The following is a 23,266-nucleotide window of genomic DNA, read 5'->3' on the forward strand; positions in this document are numbered from 1 at the left end:
GAGGTGCAGCACAGATGTTATTGATGACTATTTGAGGAATCCTTTAGTCATCGTCTTCCTTTGTTTTGCTTCCGAAGAGTGGTTTCAAGAGTGGCTTGATTTTTTTTCTGGCCATGTCTTTTTTAATCTAACATAACTAAAGATGTAATATCCTCCTTTTACTTTTAAAGATACTAATTCCTTTGCAGTAGGCTGTTTCTAAATACAGAATTAACAAATGCATGGCTGCTAAAACAGTGCTCTTCAACCTGTGGGTGGTGACCCCTTTGGATCAATTTGTAATAGGGAAAATGCATCCTGCGTATGAGATATTTACATTACAACTCATAGCAGTAGCAAAATTACAGTTATGAAGTAGCAACAAAAATAATTCTACGGTTGGGGTCAGCAACACGAGAAACTGTATTCAAGGGCCGCAGCATTAGGAAGGTTGAGAACCTCTGCTTATGAAGAAGGGGACGTGCCCATGGTGGTGAACAGATATGCACCATTGCCCACGTTTGTGCCCCCCAACCCCCGTAATCATCGGCACATCTTCTCTGGGGCTCCTCGTCTTCTCTATGGCCAGTCTTCATACACAGCCATTGAATACACTTACCTGACAAGTCATCAGGTTGGTTCTTGGCTTTTCCTTGGCCTTGGACTACCCCAGACACTGTCAAATACAGACATCGGCTCTGAATCTCCTGCCCTCTCAGGCAACTGCTGGGCAAATGGCCAGTCCCAATTAACTTCAGCTCTCCACCCCTGAACAGTAGGAGGAGGCCAAGTAGAAAGACACTCCCTCTTTTTGGCTGGCTTCATTTTGATGTTTTTACTCTTATTTTTAACATTGTGGTCCTTAGGGCTGGAGCATTGGCTCAGCAGAGGACCAGGGTCCTCAGCAGAGGAACCCACATGGTGTCTTGACATTAACTGTGGCTCCAGTTCTAGGGGATTTGACACCCTCTTCTGATGTATTCGGGTGCCTGGCACACACATGGTACACACACATGCATGTGTGTAAAATAGTCATACATTAAATCCTTTTTTAAAAAGATTGTGGTCCTTCATATTGACAGCAAAGCAAATATATATCCTTAGTTCTCTCTCTGAAAAGATTTTAGATTCTTCTTTCTCCAGAATTCCAAATCTCTCTCCCGCATACTCATGATGGAAAGCTACATTTCTTTTTCTTTTTTCTTCAGTAATGGAAAGTTCCTTATTAAGGCATCTTCCCCCTTTACATCCACACAGCCCATGGGTTACTTTGTGTAACCTGGCTGGCCTGCCTACATCCTGACCTTCAGAACAGCCCAAGTGAACTATAGACCAGGATGTCACCAGGGAAGGATCATTTTAGCGGGACAGTAAGAGGACAGCAAAAACTGCCTGAGGCCACGTACTGGGAATCACTGCAGAGGGCAGCTGTGCCCTGGGTTCCTCACTCTAGGTCCTAAAATCCACCAGACTCCCTGAATCTGTAACAAAATCCTTGTGTGTTTTAACTGCCCGTAGTTTAGTGTAGGGCTGCTGGCTTCTCACTTCTGACCTTGATCGGGTTCATTTTTTTTCTTCCTCTGGGTCCTCATCAGCTTTTCAGGAAGAGGATTGTATTGTCACGCAGTCCCTTCTCATCACCAGCCTCACGTCCGTCCGTCTGTCATTCCTCTTCTCCACAGTAGCTCCATTACCGGAGTCTACTTCCCCCTTCCTCCTCTGCTGCCTGTGGTCAGATGTATGTTTCCTTTCTCGATTACCCATGTATGTTTCCTTTCTCGGTTGCCCTTCGTCTTCAGCCTTGTTGGCATGGCGATCAACCACAGTGGGTAGCATCACTGATCCAGCTGACAGTTCCTCACTGGATTCCTGGACATCACATCCTCTTGTTTTTCATCCTCTCTGCTCTCTTGCTTAACCCTGTACCCCTCTCCTGTCTGGCTGACTGTTGCTGTACCCCAGAACTCAGATCTGAACTTCTCAGCTTTCCATATGGTCTGAAGGTTTCACGCCACCAGCTTTACCTGCCTACTCAGCCTCCCTGCTTCATCTCCAGCCTCCTGCCCCCAGTCTTTTCAGTGTTCTCACTTGGATAGCAGCCGGTCTGTTCAAGATACAGCTCCTGATGTCTGTCTGCCCCCACCATGTGTTTCTCTGCCACTGCCCCTTGCTGGCTAGTAGCATCGCTTGCTCTTGGGGGTGCTGATGGGGATTGTAAGCAGATTTTATTTTCTTACTGCAAGCCAGTAAACTTTCAGTCATCACTAGTCTGGCTGCTTCTTGCCACCCGACTGTGCCAGCCTGGTCCTCTATAGGTCAGGAATGCACTTGATTTTCTCCTGCTCTCTGTAGCAGACTTTCTAGGTTGGGTCCAGTGATCCCCTGTCCTGTTTGTGTGTGTGTTGTGTGTGTGTGTGTGTGTGTGTTGTGTGCGCCTGCAAGTCCACGAGCCAGAGCAGAACCTCAGTGTCTTCCTCTGTTGCTTTCCACTTTTTTGTTTGTTTTTATTTGTTTTTCAAGACAGGCTTTTTCTATGTAGCCCTGGCTTCCTGGGTCTTGCTCTGTAAACCATGCTGACCTCAAACTTAGGGATCTGCCTGTCTCTGCCTCCTGAGTGCTGGGAGTAAAGACACGCTCCACCACCTCCCAGCTCTACCTTGTTTTTGAAACGGGGTCTCTCATTATACCTGAAGTTCACCGTCTTGGCTATTCTGGCTGGCCAATAAGCTGCCAGGATCCTCTTCCATCCTTCCCTCCCCGCCACCAATAAAACTGTTTAGGGGTACAGGAATGGGCTCATCGTCTCACTTACTAAAGAATCAAAGGGAAGGAAAACTTTGAAAGGCAAACAAAACCCGTTTATTCAAAGAGGATGATGATTTTATTAGCATTTAAAAGAGAAAACTTCAGGGCTGACAGCTGTTAGTCTTGGCAGCTCTCTCTCTCTCTCTCTCTCTCTCTCTCTCTCTCTCTCTCTCTCTGTGTGTGTGTGTGTGTGTGTGTGTGTGTGTGTGTGTGTGTGTGTGTATGTTTGGCAGAGGGGAGAGCAATGCCGTTTGAGTTAAGAGGCCATGGTGGTGAGGGGAATTCCAGAAAGAGTCTGAACCAGAAGAGGCTACTTAGGTTCCAGCCAGCCTCTGAAAGAGAAGGGAAAAGGAAGAAGTTGAACTTTTATCAGAAAGCTGGATAGATCCAAAAGAACCTCACGGTGGCTGGGGACGGGAACTCTAGGAATGGAAAGTATGGTATCTAATAACAGGGCTACTCGTCTGCCTGGCTCTTTAGTGTGGCCTGTGGTGAGCCTTCCTTCCTAGCATGGTGCCTTGTTCAGGTGATTGAACAACTGGTTAACTCTCTGTTGGGTTTGGTAGCTTGAAATGTCAGGTCTCTGCCCAGGCCAGAGATTTCATCCTTTTGACCAGGAGGAACTGGTTTTCCCTTTATGGGCCTTTATTGTTACTGTGTCGTTGCCCCCTCTGAAGAGGTAACCATAAAATCTTTTGGGAGACGGGCTAAAGTGGAGCTGATAACCTGTTTCACCATGGAAGTCGCGTCGCGACCTCCAGTTCCAGAGCTGACCAGAGCAGTCATTTGCTAGCTGGCTGGTATTCTAGCCCCTACCACTGGGTGCAGCTCCAGGCAGGGCTGTTGGCTTCTGAGGAAGTGGGGAGCCCCAGTCAGAGACCTGCTATGGAAACGCCGAGACCCAAGGACGTTTCTGGACTGCTTGCTTTGAGTCCCTGCCCTGAGCTGCCTGTCCGGCGCCTGGCCCCTATCTCTTCCTGCACAGGTGTCTGTGTGTGCTGGAGACTTGAAGATAGACTCCTGCTGTACACAGCTTCACGTTTACCCACTGAGCCACCTCTGTCTCCAGAGATCCTCTGAGTGGGCTTGAGATTGTTTTTAGTATTTTTTTTTAACCTCTCCCCTGGTTAAAACCAAACAAACAACAAAACAATGCTTTCCTGTATAATTTCAACCACAGCATCCTTCTCTGAAAGAGCTTGCAGCGCCACACCATTGCCTCAGTTTACCTACTCTTCATCTTGTTCTGGGGTTTCTTTTTGTGGGTCAGGTTGACTTCAGACTTGCCAACCTCCAGCACCCCTCCCAGGACGAGTCGGATAGGTGTGTGCCGCCACACCCAGCCGCTCCCTCTTCTACTCTAACTACCCAGCTGAAATTCTAGCCCTCTGCCCTGCCCTGCTTTCTTCACGCTGGTTATACTGTGTTTTTTTTTCCCTTCAGTCCTCTACCAACCCAAGTATAAGGTCCTAAGGTTGAGAGCTTTGTCTCCTAAATAGCCAGTAATTCTCGCCCCAGGAGACATTTGAGCGCTCCTGGAGACGTTTCTTGTCATCAGAGCTCATAAGGACTGACAGCTAGTAGGTAAAGGGCAAACATCTTCCAGGTGCAGCAAAGAAATATTGACCCTCAGCCAGGAGAGGCTAAGCCTGCCCGACCAACCTAAGGTGACACACAGTTGATGTCAATGGGTAGAGAAAAATCAGCAAATCTTTCACGTGGCAAGTAAAAGAGTGGACTTAGGTAGTACAGTGACTTACTCCGCACCTCGCACTGTCGGTTTGACGATTGAGCCAAGCCTCTCTTCAGTGAATTTCATGACTGAGAAGAATCTTGTCTCGTGGATGCCACCGTGTGAACCCAGCTCTTAGGACCTGGAGGCAGAGGGACCACATGGGCAAGGTATCTTCCTGTGCTGTGCAGTGGAGTTTGTGTCAGTCTGTGCAACTTGTGACCCCCACTTCCATAAAAAACAAACAAACAGAAATGAAACTGAGACGGAAAAAGGAAGTTAGTTCCAGGCCAGCAGTTTACACCCGTGATCCCAGCCTCTAGGAGCCTGAAGGAAAAGGCCAACCAGAACCACAGAGCTAGACACTGGGCTATGCAGCAAGACTGTCTCAGACAACGAAAATGGGCTGGAGAGATGGCTCGGCCCTGAGCTCTTACTGCTCCTGCAGAGGACCTGGGTTCAGTTTCACGTGGTGGCTCACAGCTGCCTGTAACTCCAGTGCCAGAGAATCTGACGCTCTCATCTGGCCTCCTCTGATTCCTAAAAGCTTGTGGTCTACATAAGCTTATCACAGGCACATGAGCACATGTGCACATGTGTATACACACACACACACACACACACACACACACACACGATAAACAAACATTTCCTAAGGCCACAGTGAAAAAAACCTACATACACCAATACCACCCCAGAGAGAGAGAGAGAGGGAGGGAGGGAGGGAGGGAGGGGAGAGAAGAAAAAGATTGGAAGAAATAGACGGACTTTCCAGTTAGAACAGGGAGTCCTGCACTGATCTTTAGATCCCTTCTAAATAACGGTAATTCCTGGTATACCGGGAATACCCTCTTGCTTGCCCTCTTTGTCCACAGGCTGTTTTCCCAAGGAGATCGCTCATGGTGTGCAGAGGACAGAGGTCCTCCAACCTGTCACTTGGGTTGTTGCTGTGCCCAGGTGTAGTGTTCTTCCATCTCCAGTAGATGAACTCCAGAGCCCGCTAACCAGCACCCCCTAAGCCCTTTGGACAGGCCTTGAGGCAAAAGACTAGAACTGTTTTGATGCATCCTTGTCTCCTGTTTCCCTCGGGTCCATCAACTGACCCCACAGGAGCACTGCTGGAAGCCACACGACATGCTGCTCCCAGAGCCTCCGGGGTGTTGTCGTCCTCTGTGGTCACTTGCTTGGTCTTTGTGGCTCCACTGTGTCCACACACCGGGCCAGAGTGGTGCGTTTGAAACGCAACCTTTAAAACCTGACTGTAGTACTCCATCACATTCAGAACGCGCCCACAGATTCTCCTGTGGCTTGCAAGGCAGGCCCTGCGCGTCTTCCCTTCTGTCTGTGTCCACGTGGCATGTTGTCAGCCGAGCTACCACTGTGCCCGCATCACGCCTGCTCCTGGGTCCCTCCTGGACTGTGTTCGCACAGCTCTCACTTCTGTTTAGCTTCTGCCCAGCCGAGCGTCACCAAAGCAGCTTCTTTGACTTCTTAATGTAAAGAGACCCCCTTTCTCTTTGTGGCACTTAGCTTCTCTGAAGATTATATAATATAAAATTATATTTCTGCATATATATATTATCTATGTGCATATATCTTATGCATATATGAAGTCTATTTTAGTCTGTGTTTTTCAACTGGAGTATAAGCTCCATGCATACGGGATTCCTTTTGCTGATTCCTCTGTCTGGAGACCCGGGAGCCTGTTGTCCACATAATGGGTACTCAGCATTTGTTGAATGAACAGGCAAGTAAGAAATGAGCAATGATTCCTTCTGCCCCATCACGGTCATCTTAGGCTCTTTTGTTATGAGAAACCTAAGTGAGAACCCTCTGTAGTTGTGTCTGAAGATCTGTATGAAAGCCCCCACTGTTCTGTTTCATTTCTATAAGATAGATCTTATCAGAGAGCAACTTAGGGAAGGGAGGGGGGTTATTTGGCCCACAATTGCAGATTGTAGTCCATCTTAGTTGTGATTTCTATTACTGTGATAAAACACCATGACCAAAGCAATCGGGGAGGGAAGGGTTTGTTTTAGCTTACAGCTGTCAGGTCATGTTCCATCACTGAAGGATGTCAAGACAGGAACACAAGGAAGGGCAGGAACCTGGTGGCAGGAGCTGATGCAAAGGTCATGGAGGAGTGCTGCTTACTGACCTGCTTTCTATGGCTTGTTCAGCCTGCTCAGACACCCAGGGGTAGCCCTGCTCACAGTGGACTGCGTCCTCCCTGATCAGTTGCTAGTTAAGAAAATATCCCCCTGGATTGTCAACAGGTTAGTTTCATGGAAGGGTGTTCTCACCTGTGGTTCCCTCTTCTCAGATAACTCTAGCTTGCCTGACGTCAACAAAAGGAAAATCAACCGGGGCCCAGGCCACCATAGCAGAGAAGTCACAGTGGCAGGGGCTTAAAGCAGCTAGTCCTATCATCCCACAGTAAAGGGCAGTGGGAAACAGATGCAGTGGTGCTGGCTCTCAACCAGCTTCCTGCTGAGCTGTGTCATCCAGGACTCCCTTCCTAGGGAGCAGCGCTCCCACGATGGGCTGGGTCTTCCTGCATAAACTAGTAATCAACGTGACCCCTCTCATAGGCCAACGGGATCTACAAAACTCTTTGTGGAGAGTCTTTTCCTAGGTGAGTGTAGGCTGTGTCAAGTTGAAACGTTAAAGCAAAGTGGTACACCTATCCAAAAATACTGTTGAGAATTACCCTGTCCCGCCTCCCGGATGCATCATGAGAACTAAGGTGTCTTTTCTTTTGGAAATGGTAATGGTAGTGAGCACATGACCCCCGTTCCGGTGTCTCGTCCCTGGAAGCGTCTGTCACACCTCACAAGCGTTGTCTTCTCATTGCAGGCGCATGCCGAGTCCCCTGGAGTATGTAAGTTATACCTGCAACTTCATGGGTATCCTGGCAGGCCCTCTCTGCTCTTACAAAGACTACATTACTTTCATTGAAGGCAGGCCATCCCACATGCCACAGACCAGTGAGAATGGAAAAGAAGAGCAGCAACATGAAAGAGCAGACCCATCTCCAAATGTAAGGGCGCGAGAGTCATCTGGAGCTCTGAGCTCTGTAGCTTGTTCTTGTCTCTCTGGTTTTCTGAAAAAGTCTAGAGTTTCCATTCACTGTCATTCCTCCGCTGATTGATTTCTTTCTTTTCTCCTTTCTTCCTGTGTGTGAGAGTGCCTATGCATGCATGTGTGCGTGCATGTGTGCGTGCAAGAGTACATGTGGCTGCGTGTGTGTGTGTGCGCGTGTGTGCATATGCATGTGGTATGTTCTTAGGCATTGAATCCAGAGCCTTGCCAGGGCCTGTATCGCTAATATATTAAGGCAAATAATAATTCTGCCCCTGAATTGCATCTCGTTCTTTTTTTAAAAAAAAATTTATGTTTCTGAGTGTGTACCGTGTGTAGCTGGGAACCCATGGGAGTCAGAAGAAGGTATAGGATCCCCTGGAGCTGAAGTTACAGGCAGTTGTGAGCTGTCTGAGGTGGGTTCTGGGAACCAGACTCTGGGCCTCTGGAGCAAGAGAACTAGTAACCACAGAGTACAGATATTTCTTTATAACTGTCTTTCAGGAAAAACAATTTTTCTCCTCTACCTGGTTGTTATGTCTAGTAGAGGCAAAGTCATGGTTTAAGGACAAATGTAAGTAGCTCCGTAAGAGGCTGAAGAGATGGCTTGGTCGTTTAGAGCACTTGTTGCTCTTGCAGAAGACCTGAGTTCGATGCACAGCACCAACATGGTGGCTCACAACAATGCATAATAACTCCAGTTTCAGAGTACCTGATACTCTCTTCTGATCTCTGTGAGCACCAGGCACACAAACAGTGCACATGCAAGCGTGCAGGTAAACATTTATACACATAAAACAAATAAATTTAAACTTTTTTTAAAGAAAGAAAACAAATTCCTTAATGAAAGTAATGCTGTCAAGTGGAGGGTCTTACATGGCGACCCCTCACGAACGTCTGTCCTTCTGCTCCGCCACTGGAAGCACTGGCGGTTCCTTTCCTGGCCGTGTTCTCTTCCTAATGATGCTAGTCAAAATCTTGCTCATGGGTCTGGGGAGGTGGCTTAGTGCTTAAAGTACTTTCACAAGTGTGGGGACCATAGTTTGGATTCCCAGAACCCATGTAATAATAGTAGGGTGTCACTACCTGGCTGTAATTCCATCCCTGGAAGGCAGACACAGGGGATCCCCAGAGCAAGCTGACTAGCAAGGTTAGTTGTGTCAGGGAGTGCTGGATTTGTTTGAGAGGCCCTGCCTTGGTGATTGAGGTTAATGAGGTTGGAGATTTTTCTGTGAGGATCTGAAATGTCCAGGGCAAGGCGGCTCCTGATTTTTGATCACGAGCACTAGGGTTTCTGTCTGGTGGCAGTGTGTAAAAAGTGCAAACAGAGCCCTCTGAGGTTGTGACTCTTGCCTGCCCCTTCCAGGCAGCAGTTACCGAGAAGCTCCTAGTCTGCGGACTCTCTTTATTATTTCACTTGACCGTCTCCAACATGCTGCCTGTGGAGTACAACATCGACGAGCACTTCCAGGCCACCGCATCATGGCCAGCCAAGGCCACCTACCTGTATGTCTCTCTTTTGGCTGCCAGACCTAAGTACTACTTTGCATGGACCTTAGGTAAGTAGCGTGTAGACTTGCTTCCATGCTGAAGTATATCTTGTAGATCTCAGGCAGTGTCCTGGGTCTTTGTTTGTTTGGTTTGGTTTGGTTTTTTTTTTTCTGTGACTGTGCCTTATTGTACCTGCTGGCCTTAAACTACTGAGTGCAAGCAATCCCCCTGCTTCAGCCTTGCTCTAGTAGCTGAACTCCCAAGTATCCCACTGCTTCCAGCTCAAGGGTGCCCTCTTGAGGATGTATAGTTAAGGACCAAGTAGAACAGTCAAGTCATTTTGCATAAAAAACAAACCTCTGAAGTTCATGAGCAAGGCCCATTTTGCTCTAAGATGAAAGTCAATGGGCAGCTGAGGTCATAGCAGATACTTCTCTATTATTAGCGTTAGCCTGTTGTGTGCTAGATTCTGTAAGCTTGATTGAATACTAACATCCCCGTCATCAGGGTACCTATACTTCAGCATAATTTCATTACACTTATTATTATGACACCATTAGATTTGGTTTATTGACCAGAACTTCACCAGTAAAGTGTGCAAAATCACATCAGTTCATGAAGGGGTCTGTGACACCCGCCAGGTGGAACAAGTATTAGAGAAAAGAGTGCTGTGCCTTTAAAACTGAAGAGGCATGGAAGGGCCTGGGCCAAGCGGTGTGCTGGGCACTGAATGGAAAAGATGGGTCTGGGGAGGAGAGAATCCTCCCTCGAGCCCTCCCCTGCACCGCTGCACAGGCCTCAGGAGGCTCAAGTGATGATGTGATGAACTTTATCCGTGCGGTGTTCAGCAGCTCCATGTTATCACCGCACGGATCTTCTGAAGCATAGCAATGAACTCCTAACACTGCTGTCCCCACGGAGGAGGGTGGGCTGAGGTGGACTGGAGCCTGGTTTGTATGTCATTGACTTGCTGTGTCACAAGCCTCTTTATTCTTAAGACTGTGCCCTGTTTCCTATGTGATACTCAGTGAACGTGTGGATACTACGAAGAGCACATCACAGGAAGGCTGAGTAGTTGGTGCCTGGCATTTGGCTGCTGCGTTTATTTTATTATAGTGAAATGTAGTTTGGAACCAGAGTTCATATGTTCAGTCTTCCATGCAGAAACACACCAGGAAAAGTGACTTTAGCCTGTTAATTTAATGGTAATAACAGATAATGTCACCTTGTGAGAATTTGTTTTGAGGCAGGGTCTCCCTGTGCATCCCGGGTTGACCTCCATCTCCAGGTTCTTCCTGAGAAGTTTGCACTATTATGCCTGGTCTTTTGTGGGTTTAAACTAATAATTCCTTAATACTGTTTTTGTTCTAGCCAAATTTAAACACTAATACTAAGTGAGGTTCCTTAAGATCCACATATGCCCATTTAAATACTCCTTTAACCTGAGGGAGGCTCTGATATTCCAAACCAACTTTGTTTTATTTTTTTTCTTGTTTTTGTTTTGTTTTTTCGAGACAGAGTTTCTCTGTAGCTTTGGATCCTGTCCTGGACCTAGCTCTTGTAGACCAGGCTGACCTCGAACTCATAGAGATCCGCCCACCCATCGGCCTGTGCCTCCCAAGTGCTGGGATTAAAGGCATGCGCTATCACTACCTGGCCCAAACCAACTTTGTATTTTTATTTTATTTTTTTTATTGTTGGTGTTGTAGTTGGTGGAATGCTTTTTTGGGTAAAGGCACTTGTTACCTGCCTAATAACCCGTGTTCAGTCCCAGGGACCCATATGTTGGAAGGAGAGAACCAACGCCTGGAAACTGTTCTCTGACCTCCACACATGCACTGTGGTGTGTGAGCTCCTGCACACTTACACACACACACACACCTACACACACATACACACACACACACACACACACAGACACCAAATAAATATAAATTAGGTTTGAGCCATTGGTTTAGTTAAACCACTAGCTGAAGGAATATGGGTTTTCTGTACCCATTTGGATTCGTTGGCAGCCTTGTGTGGGATGAGTGGGGCTCCTTCTGTGTTATTAGCAGATCTTTATCTTTAATCCTGCTAACCTGCACATTACCATATTGATGGGCTCACTGTAAAGGCGCCAATGTATTTGATCCTTAAACCTGACAGAAGGGTAAAGCTCGATTGCTTACTCCCCCCTCCCCAAGTTGTAGATTTTTTGTTTAATCAAATGAGTAATACAGAATAAACAATTTAAGGGTAGGGTCCGTGTCTATGAAAGTGTGTTGTTTTGCTGCATTTTGATGAGTTTCTGCTAGTTTGGTCAAGACCCAGATGTTATGAATTAGAAACACTTCCAGTTGGTTGGGAAGGACCTACTTGAGGCAGAAACTTCTATCTTGAGCAGATTTGTAAGCAGATTCGCTGATGGAGCATCACAGCGAAAGGGTTGGAAAGTTCTGCAGACAGAATGGGTTCTGGGAGACAAGAAGGAAAGAAACGAAGACGTTAGCTCCTCCCTCCCCACGTGTTCCTGTTTATAATAAAGGCCAAGTTGAACGTGCTGAGTTTGGGGCAGTAGATTCCCAGCAGTGCCTTTTAGATGGCTAAGCTCACGTCACCATATTCTAGTGTGTACCCAGACTTTTTAATTCCACCTGGCTCCTCCTGGTGTTTTGCTAACTAACCAGCTGTCCTTAATAGGGTCATTGTGTGTGATATAACCTCTCTTAAAAATGAGGATAAGTCAGGGCTGGAGAGAGGGCTCAATTGTTAAGAATGTTTGCTGCCAGGCGGTGGTGGTGCACATTTTTAATCCCAGCCTTCGGGAGGCAGAGGCAGGTGGGTCTCTGTGAGTTTAAGGCCAGCCTGGTCTACAGAGTGAGTTTCAGGACAGCCAGGAAAACATAGAGAAACTTTGTCTCAAAAATAAAAACAAAAACAGCAACAGCAAACCGCATGCTGCTCTTTCCAGAGGACCTGATTTTGGTTGCTTATAACCACCTTTAACTCCGGCTCCAGGAGATCCAATGTCCTCCCCTGGCCTCCATGAACGCCCGCGTACATGTAGCACGCACAAAGAGAGAAACACAGACACACCTAGGCATTTTAAAACTAGACTAAGCTGTGGACTATGGTTGTATCTCACCAGGAAAGGGCTTGCCTAGAAGGTTCAAGACCCAGCGTTCAGTCTCTCCAATACTACTAAATCAAAAGCCTACTTCTACTGTTTGAGAGTAAGACATTGTCCATACCTCCTGGAAAAACAGTAGACGGGGCGGAGCGATGGCTCAGCAGATCAGAGCATTCATTGCTCTTGCAGAGGAGCCAGGTTCACTTTCCAGCCCCAATGTGGTGGCTCACAAACATCTGCAACTCCAGTTCTAGGGGCTCTCACACCCTCTCAGGCCTCCAAGGGCACCAGGCATGTACATGGTACATACAACATGCATGCAAGCAAAACACCCAGACACATGAAAATAAAATAAATCTTTAAAAACAAACGTGTGTGCATATCCATATATATTGTCTATACATCGCAGTAACATTTTAATTCTTTACTTTGTGACAGCCGACGCCATTAACAACGCTGCAGGCTTTGGGTTCAGAGGGTACGACAGGAACGGAGTGGCTCGTTGGGACTTAATTTCCAATTTGAGAATTCAGCAAATAGAGGTTAGTGAACGATTAAAACACTAGTTATGTGACTGTTTGAATGCCACAGTTTGCTTTCCTCGGTTATGGTGTGCCAGCCTGAGAGTGGCACTCGTGGGCATTGATCACAGAAACACCCAGACTTTTGTTTTGGAATAGAATAAAGAGTTTATTTGGGCTTCCATTAGGTTAAAGTCAATAATGATGGAGTAGGATGCAGAGCGCTCACATCTTGAACGCAAGCACAGTGCGGAGAGTGAACTAGAAGTGGCGTGAGCTTTTAGACTGCTTTAGGCCACCTCCAGTAACACGCTTCCTCTAACAGGAGACACCTCCCGAACCTCCGCAACAGCACCGTCAGCTGGGAGTCAAGCCTTCACATGCATGAGACTGGATTATTGCTTATTTCTATACAGAGATTCACGGCCGGGCAAGGGCCCGTCTAGTGCTCCTCATTAAACTGGATACTCCCACTGCCTCTTCAGAGCTCATAGAGGAGATGGAAAGGATGTCAAAGCCCAATGACAGGGAGGAAGATCATGAAATATTTCCCCAATTTTCACCCCATATTTACTAATGGGGGACCCCCGGAGGGGATGCAGTGAATGAGACTGGCGACTTACGGGTCCTCGGGAAGTTGTAGAAAGTGCTCAAAAGCAGGTTCTGACTTGGAAGGTGCAGGCATAAGTTGTCTGTGAATCTGTAGTCCGTGTAGGGAAAGGGGAGTAGGAGATGACCAGGTGAGCCCCTGGAGGGAGAGTAGGGTGAGCAAAGGCAAGCTTTCACCGGCAGCATGCAAAGATACTGGAGATGCTAGAGATGCAGAAGCCTTGCCAACCCCAACCTCAGAAGCTCCCAGCATCTACAGGACAGCTCACAGCCAGTTCTGACTCTAATCCCAGGGTATCTGGTGCCGTCTTCTGCCATCCAGAAGCACTACATGCACACGGTGCAGAAACGTGCAGGCAAAATGCACATAAAATAAAAATAAATAAATAAAAACGGGAGGGGAGAGGAAAAAGGTGGTTGCTGAGGTAAGATGGAGGTGTTGGTATTTATTGATTCTTTTAGCGTCATGCTGAGGAACTTCCCACCCCCCATAGAGACCATTAGTTTTCCTGCTTATATGTAAAAACAGTAAGGTTTTTCCATACTTGAGAACCAGGTGTTGTCCTCCTGGGGACATGAGCCATCACCTTCTTGGGAGTAAGTGGAATGAAGACAGAGAAGCATTGGTTCCCCAAGGGAGGATATAGTGACCACTGCTAAACGCCCCCAGATGTTAATGCAGTGGGGGCTTAGGAGCAATCCCCCCGTTATGATTTCATTAACAATTGTGAAGGGAGGGGAGCCCAATGGGCAAGTGACACAGATCTGTGGAGCTGTAGCCCTCCGATGTACAGAGATCCAGAAACTTTCGTGGAAGATGTTACTGTATTAAAACAGTGTCGAGGAAGGAACCAGTGCTGTGCCTTCGTTACCAAATGAGTTTTAGCTTTAATTTCGTAGAACAACACTAAAGCATTATTATGTAGTCTTACAGCTTCATTATTTTGATGGCCAAAGGAAAAGGTCCCTTTGTTTTTCAGATGTCAACAAGTTTTAAGATGTTCCTCGACAACTGGAATATCCAGACAGCTCTTTGGCTCAAAAGGTATGTTCCTTAAAGAGTCAGCCTCGGACATGCTCTGGCATCAGGGACTGGGGTTGAGCTTGCTGACTTGGCATTCTTCATTGTCTGTATGTTGAATGCCATTGTGGTCTTGGTTTTACCCAAAATATGCCATCAAATCAGAGCTGCTTAGGACTGAGTCACAAACATCCCTGTGTTGGCGTCGCCTCATCCTGGTCCAGGCTTTGCAGATGTCTGCGGTAGCCTGCCCTTGTGTATTGGAGATTTGATATTAGAAACAAACACAGGCCTGTTGGTGGTGGCACACACCTTTAATCCCAGCACTTGGAGGCAAAGGCAGGCGGATCTCTTAAGTTCAAGGCCAGCCTGGTCTATAGAACTAGTTCAAGGAAACCCGGTCTCAAAAACCCAACAAAACAAAAGTATTTAACTTGCCCTGAATTTCTGGAACAGACTCAATAGCTCTTTATATGTTGGGCCTGGGACACACACGTGTAGGACCAAAAGACCCAGTCCCCACTCCATAGTCAGAACTCACAGTATCCTTTAAATTATAGCTGGAGGCTGCAGAGGTGGCTCAAAAGTTAAGAGCGTTTGCTGCTCATGCAGAGGACCCGAGTTCAACTCTCACTACCCACAAGGTGGTTTATAACTATGTGTGTGTATACAGACACACACACACACACACACACACCGGTGAAAAGGAGGTAAGAACAAAGTTTATGCCCGTAAGTGACTGAGCTAGTACCCAGGAGGAATGCTGTTTGCTTTCCCAGCTCCCCTAACCGTGTCAGGTCAGAGAAGGACCCTGTGGGCTCTGTAGACTCAGCTCTGCTCACTCCTCTTGCCTTTTCATGATGTCTAGGGTGTGTTATGAGCGAGCGACCTTCAGTCCGACAACCCAGACGTTCTTTCTTTCCGCCATTTGGCACGGGGTCTACCCAGGATACTATCTGACGTTCCTAACAGGAACGTTAATGACGTTAGCAGCACGGGCTGTAAGTATCACATTTTGTTTTATAATTCAGTGAGCGGATCTTTGTTTCTTTGGTTGTGATCAGCGTCATCTGCCCAGAAAAAATTTAGATGTGTGACTATCCTTGGAAACAAGTGTTCACTGTGTGCCTCGAGCTTCCTATGTACCAGGAGAAGCCATGCACCTAGCACATGGGAAGAGCTTAAAACACATCATATGGCTTATGACGTTTTCCGAATAAGGAAGAAAACAAAGATGGCTAGAATGGGTAGGTCTGAACTGGTTGGTGGCTACACACGCCTTTAGTCCCATCACTTGGAAGGCAGAGGCAGGTGGATCTCTGTGAGTCTGAGGCCAACCCAGTCTACAGACTGAGTTCCAGAACAGCCAAGGCTGTTGAACAGTGGAACCCTGTCTCGAAAAACAGCAAACAAAAAACAAAAACAAAAACCAACCAAGCTAAAAAGAATGAGTAGGTCTGTTCCTCTCACCCACCACTGCTAGAGATGGGGTAGGCGGAAGTGGGAGACACTGAGGATGTCACCTCTTGCAGAGCACTTGCTGGGGAGAAGCTGGGACGGTTGGGGCAACAACTGAGATAGGAGGACAAATCAGTGTAAGTATTTGAAAGTTAACTAGAGGGAAGTAATGTGTCAAAAAAGTATGTTTTAACAAGCTCATTCTAGTGCCTTGTGGGTAAAATGGCTTCCTCTAAGAAGCCAGCAGCTGCTCATTTTGCTGTACCCGAGGGAGTAGTGGGAAAGAGTAGCACGGGGCTGTGAACATTCTGGTAGTCAATACTAACTGGAGCGTAGTGGGGGGAAAGATTGTGTCTTAGGCATGGGGCACAGGATTGGGAAAGTTAAAAAGCCATGGTGTGTTTTGGAAATGACAGTTAAGTACTATTGAAGCAGAGAGTTCCTGGATATGTCAATAGCAGATAGTTCTGGGTAGGCGCAAGGAAGAAAGGAGGCAGGCCGTGGTATCACCACACCAGTCCAGAAGCTTGGACCTCTTCCTCCCCTAGCATCAAGGAGTGAGGGGAGGTGTGGTTTCTGTTTTGTTTTCTTGGGGGTGCTGAAGAGTGTACCTTGGGCCCCGCAATACAGAAAAGCACTGTAGCACTGGCCTACATCCCCAGCCAGCTAAGGTTTCGAACCCCCGGGTGGAATGGTGCAGTCATGCTAGAGGAGTTGGGCTCGGGAACAGGCAGACTGGATAGTCAGAGGGAGGCAAGAGGCCGTAAGGCCAGGATTGGGTTCGAGCCCCCGAGAAGCGTACCCGTTCACAACCTCAGTTCTGAGGATCCCATCCGGCTTGTTTGTGACCAAGGCCATGCTTCACCTGTAGAGATGTTATGACACCCGAGACATACAGAAGAAAAAAATGAGGCGTATGGCAGAAGTGGGAAATCTTGTTTGCTTAGGTTTATACATTTCAAAAGTGCAACATTGGACTGCTTTGAACTGTTTAGTAAGAAGCTGGGAATGTGGCTGGGTGTGCTTGCCTAGAATGTACAAGTCTCCAACCCTGCAGCCAACAAACAACAAACCTTTTTTGAGAAGACCTTCCCAGGTTTCCTCAGCGAGCCGTGTGTGTGGTCTCTGTTTCTGTGCCTGCTTTTCTGATGAAAACGGAGCACATAGATCCTTCTGGTCTTGCACACACTCTGAGGCTCAACAAGAGTACAGCTGCCTCATTCTCTTAGTGAGAGGAGAAACTGGAGACCCAGCGGAGGCACGCATGGTCTCTGATTTACCCAGCACTACTTAAAGAGCTCTGTCAGTGTCCTTTGGTAACGGTCTTAGGAAGCTTCACTTTAAATAAGTTCACAGCCACAGAGCGCTCCTCCAGGCCCTCTGCACAGTCCACTATTTGCTCGTTCCCCTCCACTAACCACACACACACACACACACACACACACACACACAAACACACACACACACACAGCTGTTGTTGGGAGTGGCTTGCCCTGGTGGAAGTGGCAGTTCAAACTCAGGCACCAGTGCGAGAGTGTTACTCGACAGACTTGAAACAGCAGCTGTCACCAGTGTATCCTCTGTGTTATGTTAATCTAAAGACATGGCCAATGTTTTTTCTGTCTTTCTTTCCAGGTAAGAAATAACTTTAGACATTATTTCGTCGAACCCCCTCAACTTAAGTTATTTTATGACATCATAACGTGGGCAGCAACACAAATAACAATCAGTTACACAGTTGTACCATTTGTGCTTCTTTCTATAAAACCATCATTCACGTTTTACAGGTAAGTGTTACCGTTCAGCTGTCGGGAGGAGTAGCTGTGTTCCCAAAGAAAGTTCTGTACTTATTGAATCGAATAATAGAAAACGTCTTAGTCAGGGTTTCTACTGCTGTGACAAAATTCCATGACCAAAGAGCAAGCTGGGGAGGACAGGGTTCACTGTTCATTGTCAAAGGAAGTCAGTCAGGAACTCAAGCAGGAAAGAAATCTGGAGGGAGGAACTGATGCAGAGGCCATGGAAGGGTGCTGCTTACTGACTTGCTCCTCATGACTTTCTCAGCCTTCTTTCTTATAGCACCCAGGGCAAGCAGACTAAGGATGGCATCACCAACTGTGGGCTGGGCCCTCCCCTCCCCTTCCCCTACTTATCACTGCCCTCCCCTATTGAGAGAAAATGCCTTACGGCTGGATCCCATGGAGGCATTCCCTCAGCTGAGGTTGATTCCTCTCCAGTGACTATAGCTAGTGTCAAGTTGACACAAAACCAGCCAGTACAGAAATAGATAATAACATTACAGCCTCATTTCTGCCAATAAGCATCTTAGCAATTACTTCTTAGTCCTAAACCAAGCACTCCCAAGTTCCTTCATGGGGCAGCTCATCCCATTCAGCCCAAAGGTGGAAGGAAGTGTGGCACCCCCATCTCAGGAAGACTCAGCTGTAGCCTAAGAGCCCAGAAAACGGCTGGAAAAGGAAAGGGGTGGGGCATGCTTTACCGATTGCTAATTAACCGGGTTTTCCAGGGTTAGGAAAGTATTTGACCCCTCCTCGCTCTTCTGCCCTTGGCTGGCGTCTGAGATCCTCTGTATTTCAGAAGTCGCTGTCTGGAAGTCCATGTTTTTCATTAATCTTTCGTCTATCCACCAACCTCCACTTCTCCCGTGTTAATGATACTTTGAAATTAGAAGCTTGATTCTCACCATGTCTTCATGTCTGTGAGATTCGGTGACTTAGCCCAAGAGTTTATGGCCAAAGGATTAGAGGCAGACATTAGGATCAAGCTTGATAGTCACACAGGAGAGAAATAATTGGTTAAAGTTCCATTTGAACACAGGTGATTAGTTTTACAGTGTGGGTAGGCTCTTGGTTGGATTGTCTGTCCCATTTTATTTCTTCAGTCACTTTGAACTTTCAACTTTGGAAGCACTTAAGGTCCCGTCAGACTCAGAGTCGAGTTAGGGACCAATTATCTAGTGGTTTCTAAGGTACTATCTGAATTTGTGGATGCCACTGTCACATAGTTGTCTGTCACCTACTGCTCAGTTGCTTTAGTCTTTGTAACTGAGGGACAGTGGGCCGAGCAGTGACTGACAATGCTCTTGCCTGTGCAGTGTCCTCTGGTGACCCCACATGTCATTTTGTGGCTGCCTTCAGACTGATGCCTCCGTTAATAAATGCCTTTCTGTCTGCGTCCTCTGTAGCCTCATGACCCTTTCAAAACACTGGACTGTGTCTAAGCTTGCACTCCCGAGCTGGGGGCGGGGCAGGGGGCCTGCAGCTGTCCACACCCAGCCTACACTGTGGGAAAAGGGAAGGATAATGTAGTGGTAACCCCAGCATCGGGTTCGCTGTTGGCAAAGGCGTGGCTGGTAAACTGTCTTCCTTTTTCTTTTAGCTCCTGGTATTACTGCCTGCACATCTGTAGTATCTTAGTGTTGCTGTTGCTGCCTGTGAAGAAATCTCAAAGAGGAAAGAGCACACAGGAAAATGTTCAGCTTTCACGGGCCAAAAAGTTTGACGAAAGAGAAAATTCTCTGGGACAGAACAGTTTTTCCACCACAAATAATGTTTGCAGTCAGAACCAAGACACTGCCTCTAGACACTCGTCACCACCGCAGTGATCAGGAGAGTGCGTGGTGGCTGTTCCCACCTGTGAACAGAAGCCAGTCTGGACGCCTTTCCAGAGACTGACTGGGTGGAAATGGGACAGCCTGAGATGGGGGATTTTCTGTACACCAGGTTGGAAATGGAATGAAATAACCCTTCCCATGCCATGTTCCTGTGGGTCACGCCTTATACAAAATCTTTCCATGTTTCGATAGGGCACTCTGACCTCAGCCTATGCCCTCAAGGTCATACGTGTGCCCTGTCGCTGAATGTACACTGCGTATCCCGAGGCCCTGAAGAGGTGGAAGAGTGGTCGTGTTGATCTGGACGATTGTAAGGTTACCTTTTCCCAAATGAATGTCTTGCCTTAAACCTTCTGTTCCCTAAGATGTTGTTCCCAGTTGGTGTTTTGAAGCGTACTAGCGTGAGGAGATGATTTCAATATTTGACGCGGTGTGCCGCAAAGTGGGATTGAGGCAGAGTTTAAACCGAATATTTAAGATGGTGGGTACTTGAAAAATGCAATAAACATCTCAGTATTCGAAGGGTTTTCTTAAGGTAGCTCAGAGGACCGCACACGTGGTAGGAATGTAAGCGGTCGGGGCTGTTAAATTACAGGTAGCTTATTTTGCTGGGAGCTTAATTACCTGGTGTCAGTTAGGGGGCCCTTTCAGGAGGACTTTCTCAAACATAATTAAAGGTTGGCAGTGTGCTATTTTAGGCTTATTTTCTTAAGGGAAAAAAATAAGAAGAAGAGGGAAGATGAGGTGAGCAGGACCGAAGGAAGAAAGCACTGTGTGGTCTGGAGTCGCAGGCGGAGGGAGGCTTCCCCATTCTGTGTCCAAGATCAGTGTGACTGTGAGAGACACAAAAGTTCAACACATTGATCATACTGTGGACTTTCTGAAGAATCTCTTGAGCATAAATTACATAGAGTTAGAAGAGATTATAAGAGTAACAGTGGTAGATTATTTGAAGATTTTGAAAGAAATCTCTAGTAATTAAGGTTATTGTATGGTTCATCAGTGTCTTGTCCCTGTCATTTTCATTGCTATTTGGGAAAAATTTAGGGAAAAGAAAATTTAGTTGCTGAGTCTAAGTGACATTTTTTAAAAAAATTAATAAATTAGTTTCTACATTCTTTAACTTCATGCATTAAAATTCTTCCGTTGAACTCTTGTTAAAAATGGGTGTTAGATTCTATCAAAACAAATATGGGTTTTCCTCCTAGGGTTCACTGTTGCCCTGAGTAACTGGCTGTCTTTGCTCCAACAGCAGGGTGCTGTGGGGTGCAGCAGCTGTGAGTAAGGGGTGGATTGGAGGCCACAGAACTGAGCCGTAGACTATAGGTTCCGCCTTGTGCAAAAGGCCGGGCTTTGGGGCCTCTCTGTTATTAACCAATATTTTTGTGAAATTTGTTTTGGTTTTTGCCTTACATTTTCAAATGAAATGCAAATTGTCAGTCTACGATGAGTTGGGTTTTGTTTTTTGTTTGTTTTTGTTTACTAATACACCTGTGGGTAAAGTTAAGGAGGACCCAGCACTGGTGGTGTAAAGTTTAAGATCACAGTGGTACAGAGAGAGGCCCGTGTGGCACTCTAGGACTTTAGAAGTCTGTGCTGCAGGCGCATTTGCCTTTCTGAAGGCGGGTCGTTTGCCTCTGATTACAAGTGTCCTCCCATCCTCTCCCAGGGAAAGGACAGGCAAATAATTCTTTATTTTCCCCACGTGCATGTCGAAATCAACCTAGCTGTAGAATTCTAGAGGAAAGAAAAGAGTGTTTATGGAAAGTATCCATCCCTGAATGTCTGCAATTCACAAATACCTTGGAGAATCCAATCACTATTGGAGAAAGCTATCAGGGCTTAGAAGACAACCCTAGGCATCTCCTACGGGAAAACTGGAGAGCCAGTGGAACTGCTGGAGGCTGCTGGGTGGCTCTGGGCACTTACAGATAACCCCAGTTATTTATTTCTGGTACCTGAACACATTTTGTTTCTAGGCCTATACTCTTGATTTGCTGCTGCCTGTTTCCTCTCAAAGAATTTATAATCAAAGTATTATCATCCAAAATGCAAGACAATGATCATTGTTCTGGTTCCCGAAAGATGCTACATGGCACATCCAATTTGACTGAGTTCTTTTTTTCATTCTTCTGCAGCTACCAGTTACATTTATGAGATCATTTTTTGGATGGCTGTCTTCTAATTTGGAGAAATAATCACAGTTATACAATCTAAAATAAAATAAATACTGTTTTCAATTTTTCTCAAAAAATTATGTTTTATAAAATGATCATAATTTCATTTTATAGAATGTTCTATAAAATGAACATAATTTTGGGATGTTGTAAAGTTTATTTTACTTCTACTTAGAAGGATTTAAATTATTGTTTGTGCTACTGTTAATTGTGAAGGAGGTCATTATAATATGTGCTTGCTGCATTTAGCCGGCAAAACAGGTTTCAGTGTGCGTTTATATTATTTTTCCATCCCTAGAGTGTCATGAAGTCACTCTAGAGAGGGTCCATCTACATTATATTTATACTTCTGTTTGATTCTGTACTACTCAGGGAAAATAGAACAAAAATATTCTTCCCTCAATTTCATTTTCTTGAAACAATAGTTGTTAGTTTGATGTGTCTCAGCTCCACTGTTTTTAAAATAATACATTTTAATTAGAACTCAGAGTGACTGGGGAAGCTTGCTTAGCTTCTGGAATACCTGAAGTTGGAGAGAAGGCTGGCTGGACTTCAGAGGTGCCCAGTCGCTATGTCTTAGCGTGTTGGTCCCTACCACAGTGACACCCATGCAGGGTGTTCCCACACATAACCACTTTTGAAGTCGCCATCTAGAAAGTGATGACGATTTCCTCTAAGTACTAATTGGACTGGCTGGTCCTTGCCAGACCTAACCCCATCCCCATCCAGGTCCCCACCAAGGCTCATCCCCGACTCCCCCACTCCTGAAGGGCAGGTTCACAAAGGGAGCTGATCACTGGCGGCTGCTTCTTATTACTGGAATTTAAGGTGCTTACTTTTAAAAGAATGGTTGTCTAGCAACAGGAAAAATGCCTTTTAATCCATTAACCCAGAATGTGTAGCAACATGCATTTCCCCTTTGCTTTCAATGGTTTCTGTTTCTGCTGAGTAAAATTGGAGAGGATTTATTTCATTAAATACTGCCCATATAGTGCTGATTTTACTGGACAGGATTACCAGCGTGTATCTTCTCAACAATTATTTCATTCAAAGAATCTAGTTATTCTATATTTTAAATGACAGAAAGCAATTTTAAATTGCCATCAAAATAACCATAACAGTTTTACTTTTGAAGACTAGATTAAATGTTTAAGACAAATGCTCTCCCTGTTTAAAACCTGTACCTCCCCAGTCTTGAAACCCTGAGCAAATCTGGACAGTTGTACTTCCCAGATGTTCATCAGCATCAGCTCATTGATTCTACAAGTTCTCTACAACGGCTGACAAATTCCTGAGAGGGTGGACTCTTTTAGAGTAATTGCTTCTGCGTGTCCACCGAGAGTCAGCTCAAATGCATAGTTATAAACCAGTTTTTTGAAGGGTTTTATATTCTGGCATTAATAGTCTACCCTGGCTGAAATTTCACACACCCAGTTGAACCTAGGTGCAAAATTCGAGCTTACACTGTGACTGTAGCCTTAGCTGCCCAGGACTATCCATACCTGTTACACTTCACTAATGACATCTGAGGACTAGCTGATCGTTTCTACTCCTGCCTTGGATGCTAAATTTCTGCTTCCCACTGCCCTTGGAAGAGTGAGTTTGCATCAGAGAGGCTTCCGGATGCTGGAGGAAGAGATTTGCAT

At 46.2% G+C, this 23,266-nt stretch overlaps 1 protein-coding gene across 1 annotated transcript in view; it reads left to right on the plus strand.

Annotated features, from left to right (window-relative positions):
* The window catches only part of Mboat2 (membrane bound O-acyltransferase domain containing 2), a 124,925-nt gene extending 104,129 nt beyond the window's left edge, over positions 1–20,796 (plus strand). The window contains exons 7-13 of the mRNA XM_038319839.1: positions 7,373–7,556; positions 8,964–9,156; positions 12,639–12,742; positions 14,311–14,375; positions 15,220–15,352; positions 17,445–17,596; positions 19,209–20,796. Coding sequence (XP_038175767.1) covers positions 7,373–7,556; positions 8,964–9,156; positions 12,639–12,742; positions 14,311–14,375; positions 15,220–15,352; positions 17,445–17,596; positions 19,209–19,434 — 1,057 coding nt within the window. The 3' untranslated portion in view covers positions 19,435–20,796. The remainder of the gene's footprint in view (positions 1–7,372; positions 7,557–8,963; positions 9,157–12,638; positions 12,743–14,310; positions 14,376–15,219; positions 15,353–17,444; positions 17,597–19,208) is intronic.
* Positions 20,797–23,266: the final 2,470 nt, after the last annotated feature.

This window comes from Arvicola amphibius, chromosome 2, assembly GCF_903992535.2.
Source record: "Arvicola amphibius chromosome 2, mArvAmp1.2, whole genome shotgun sequence".
NCBI classification, from domain to species: domain Eukaryota; kingdom Metazoa; phylum Chordata; class Mammalia; order Rodentia; family Cricetidae; genus Arvicola; species Arvicola amphibius.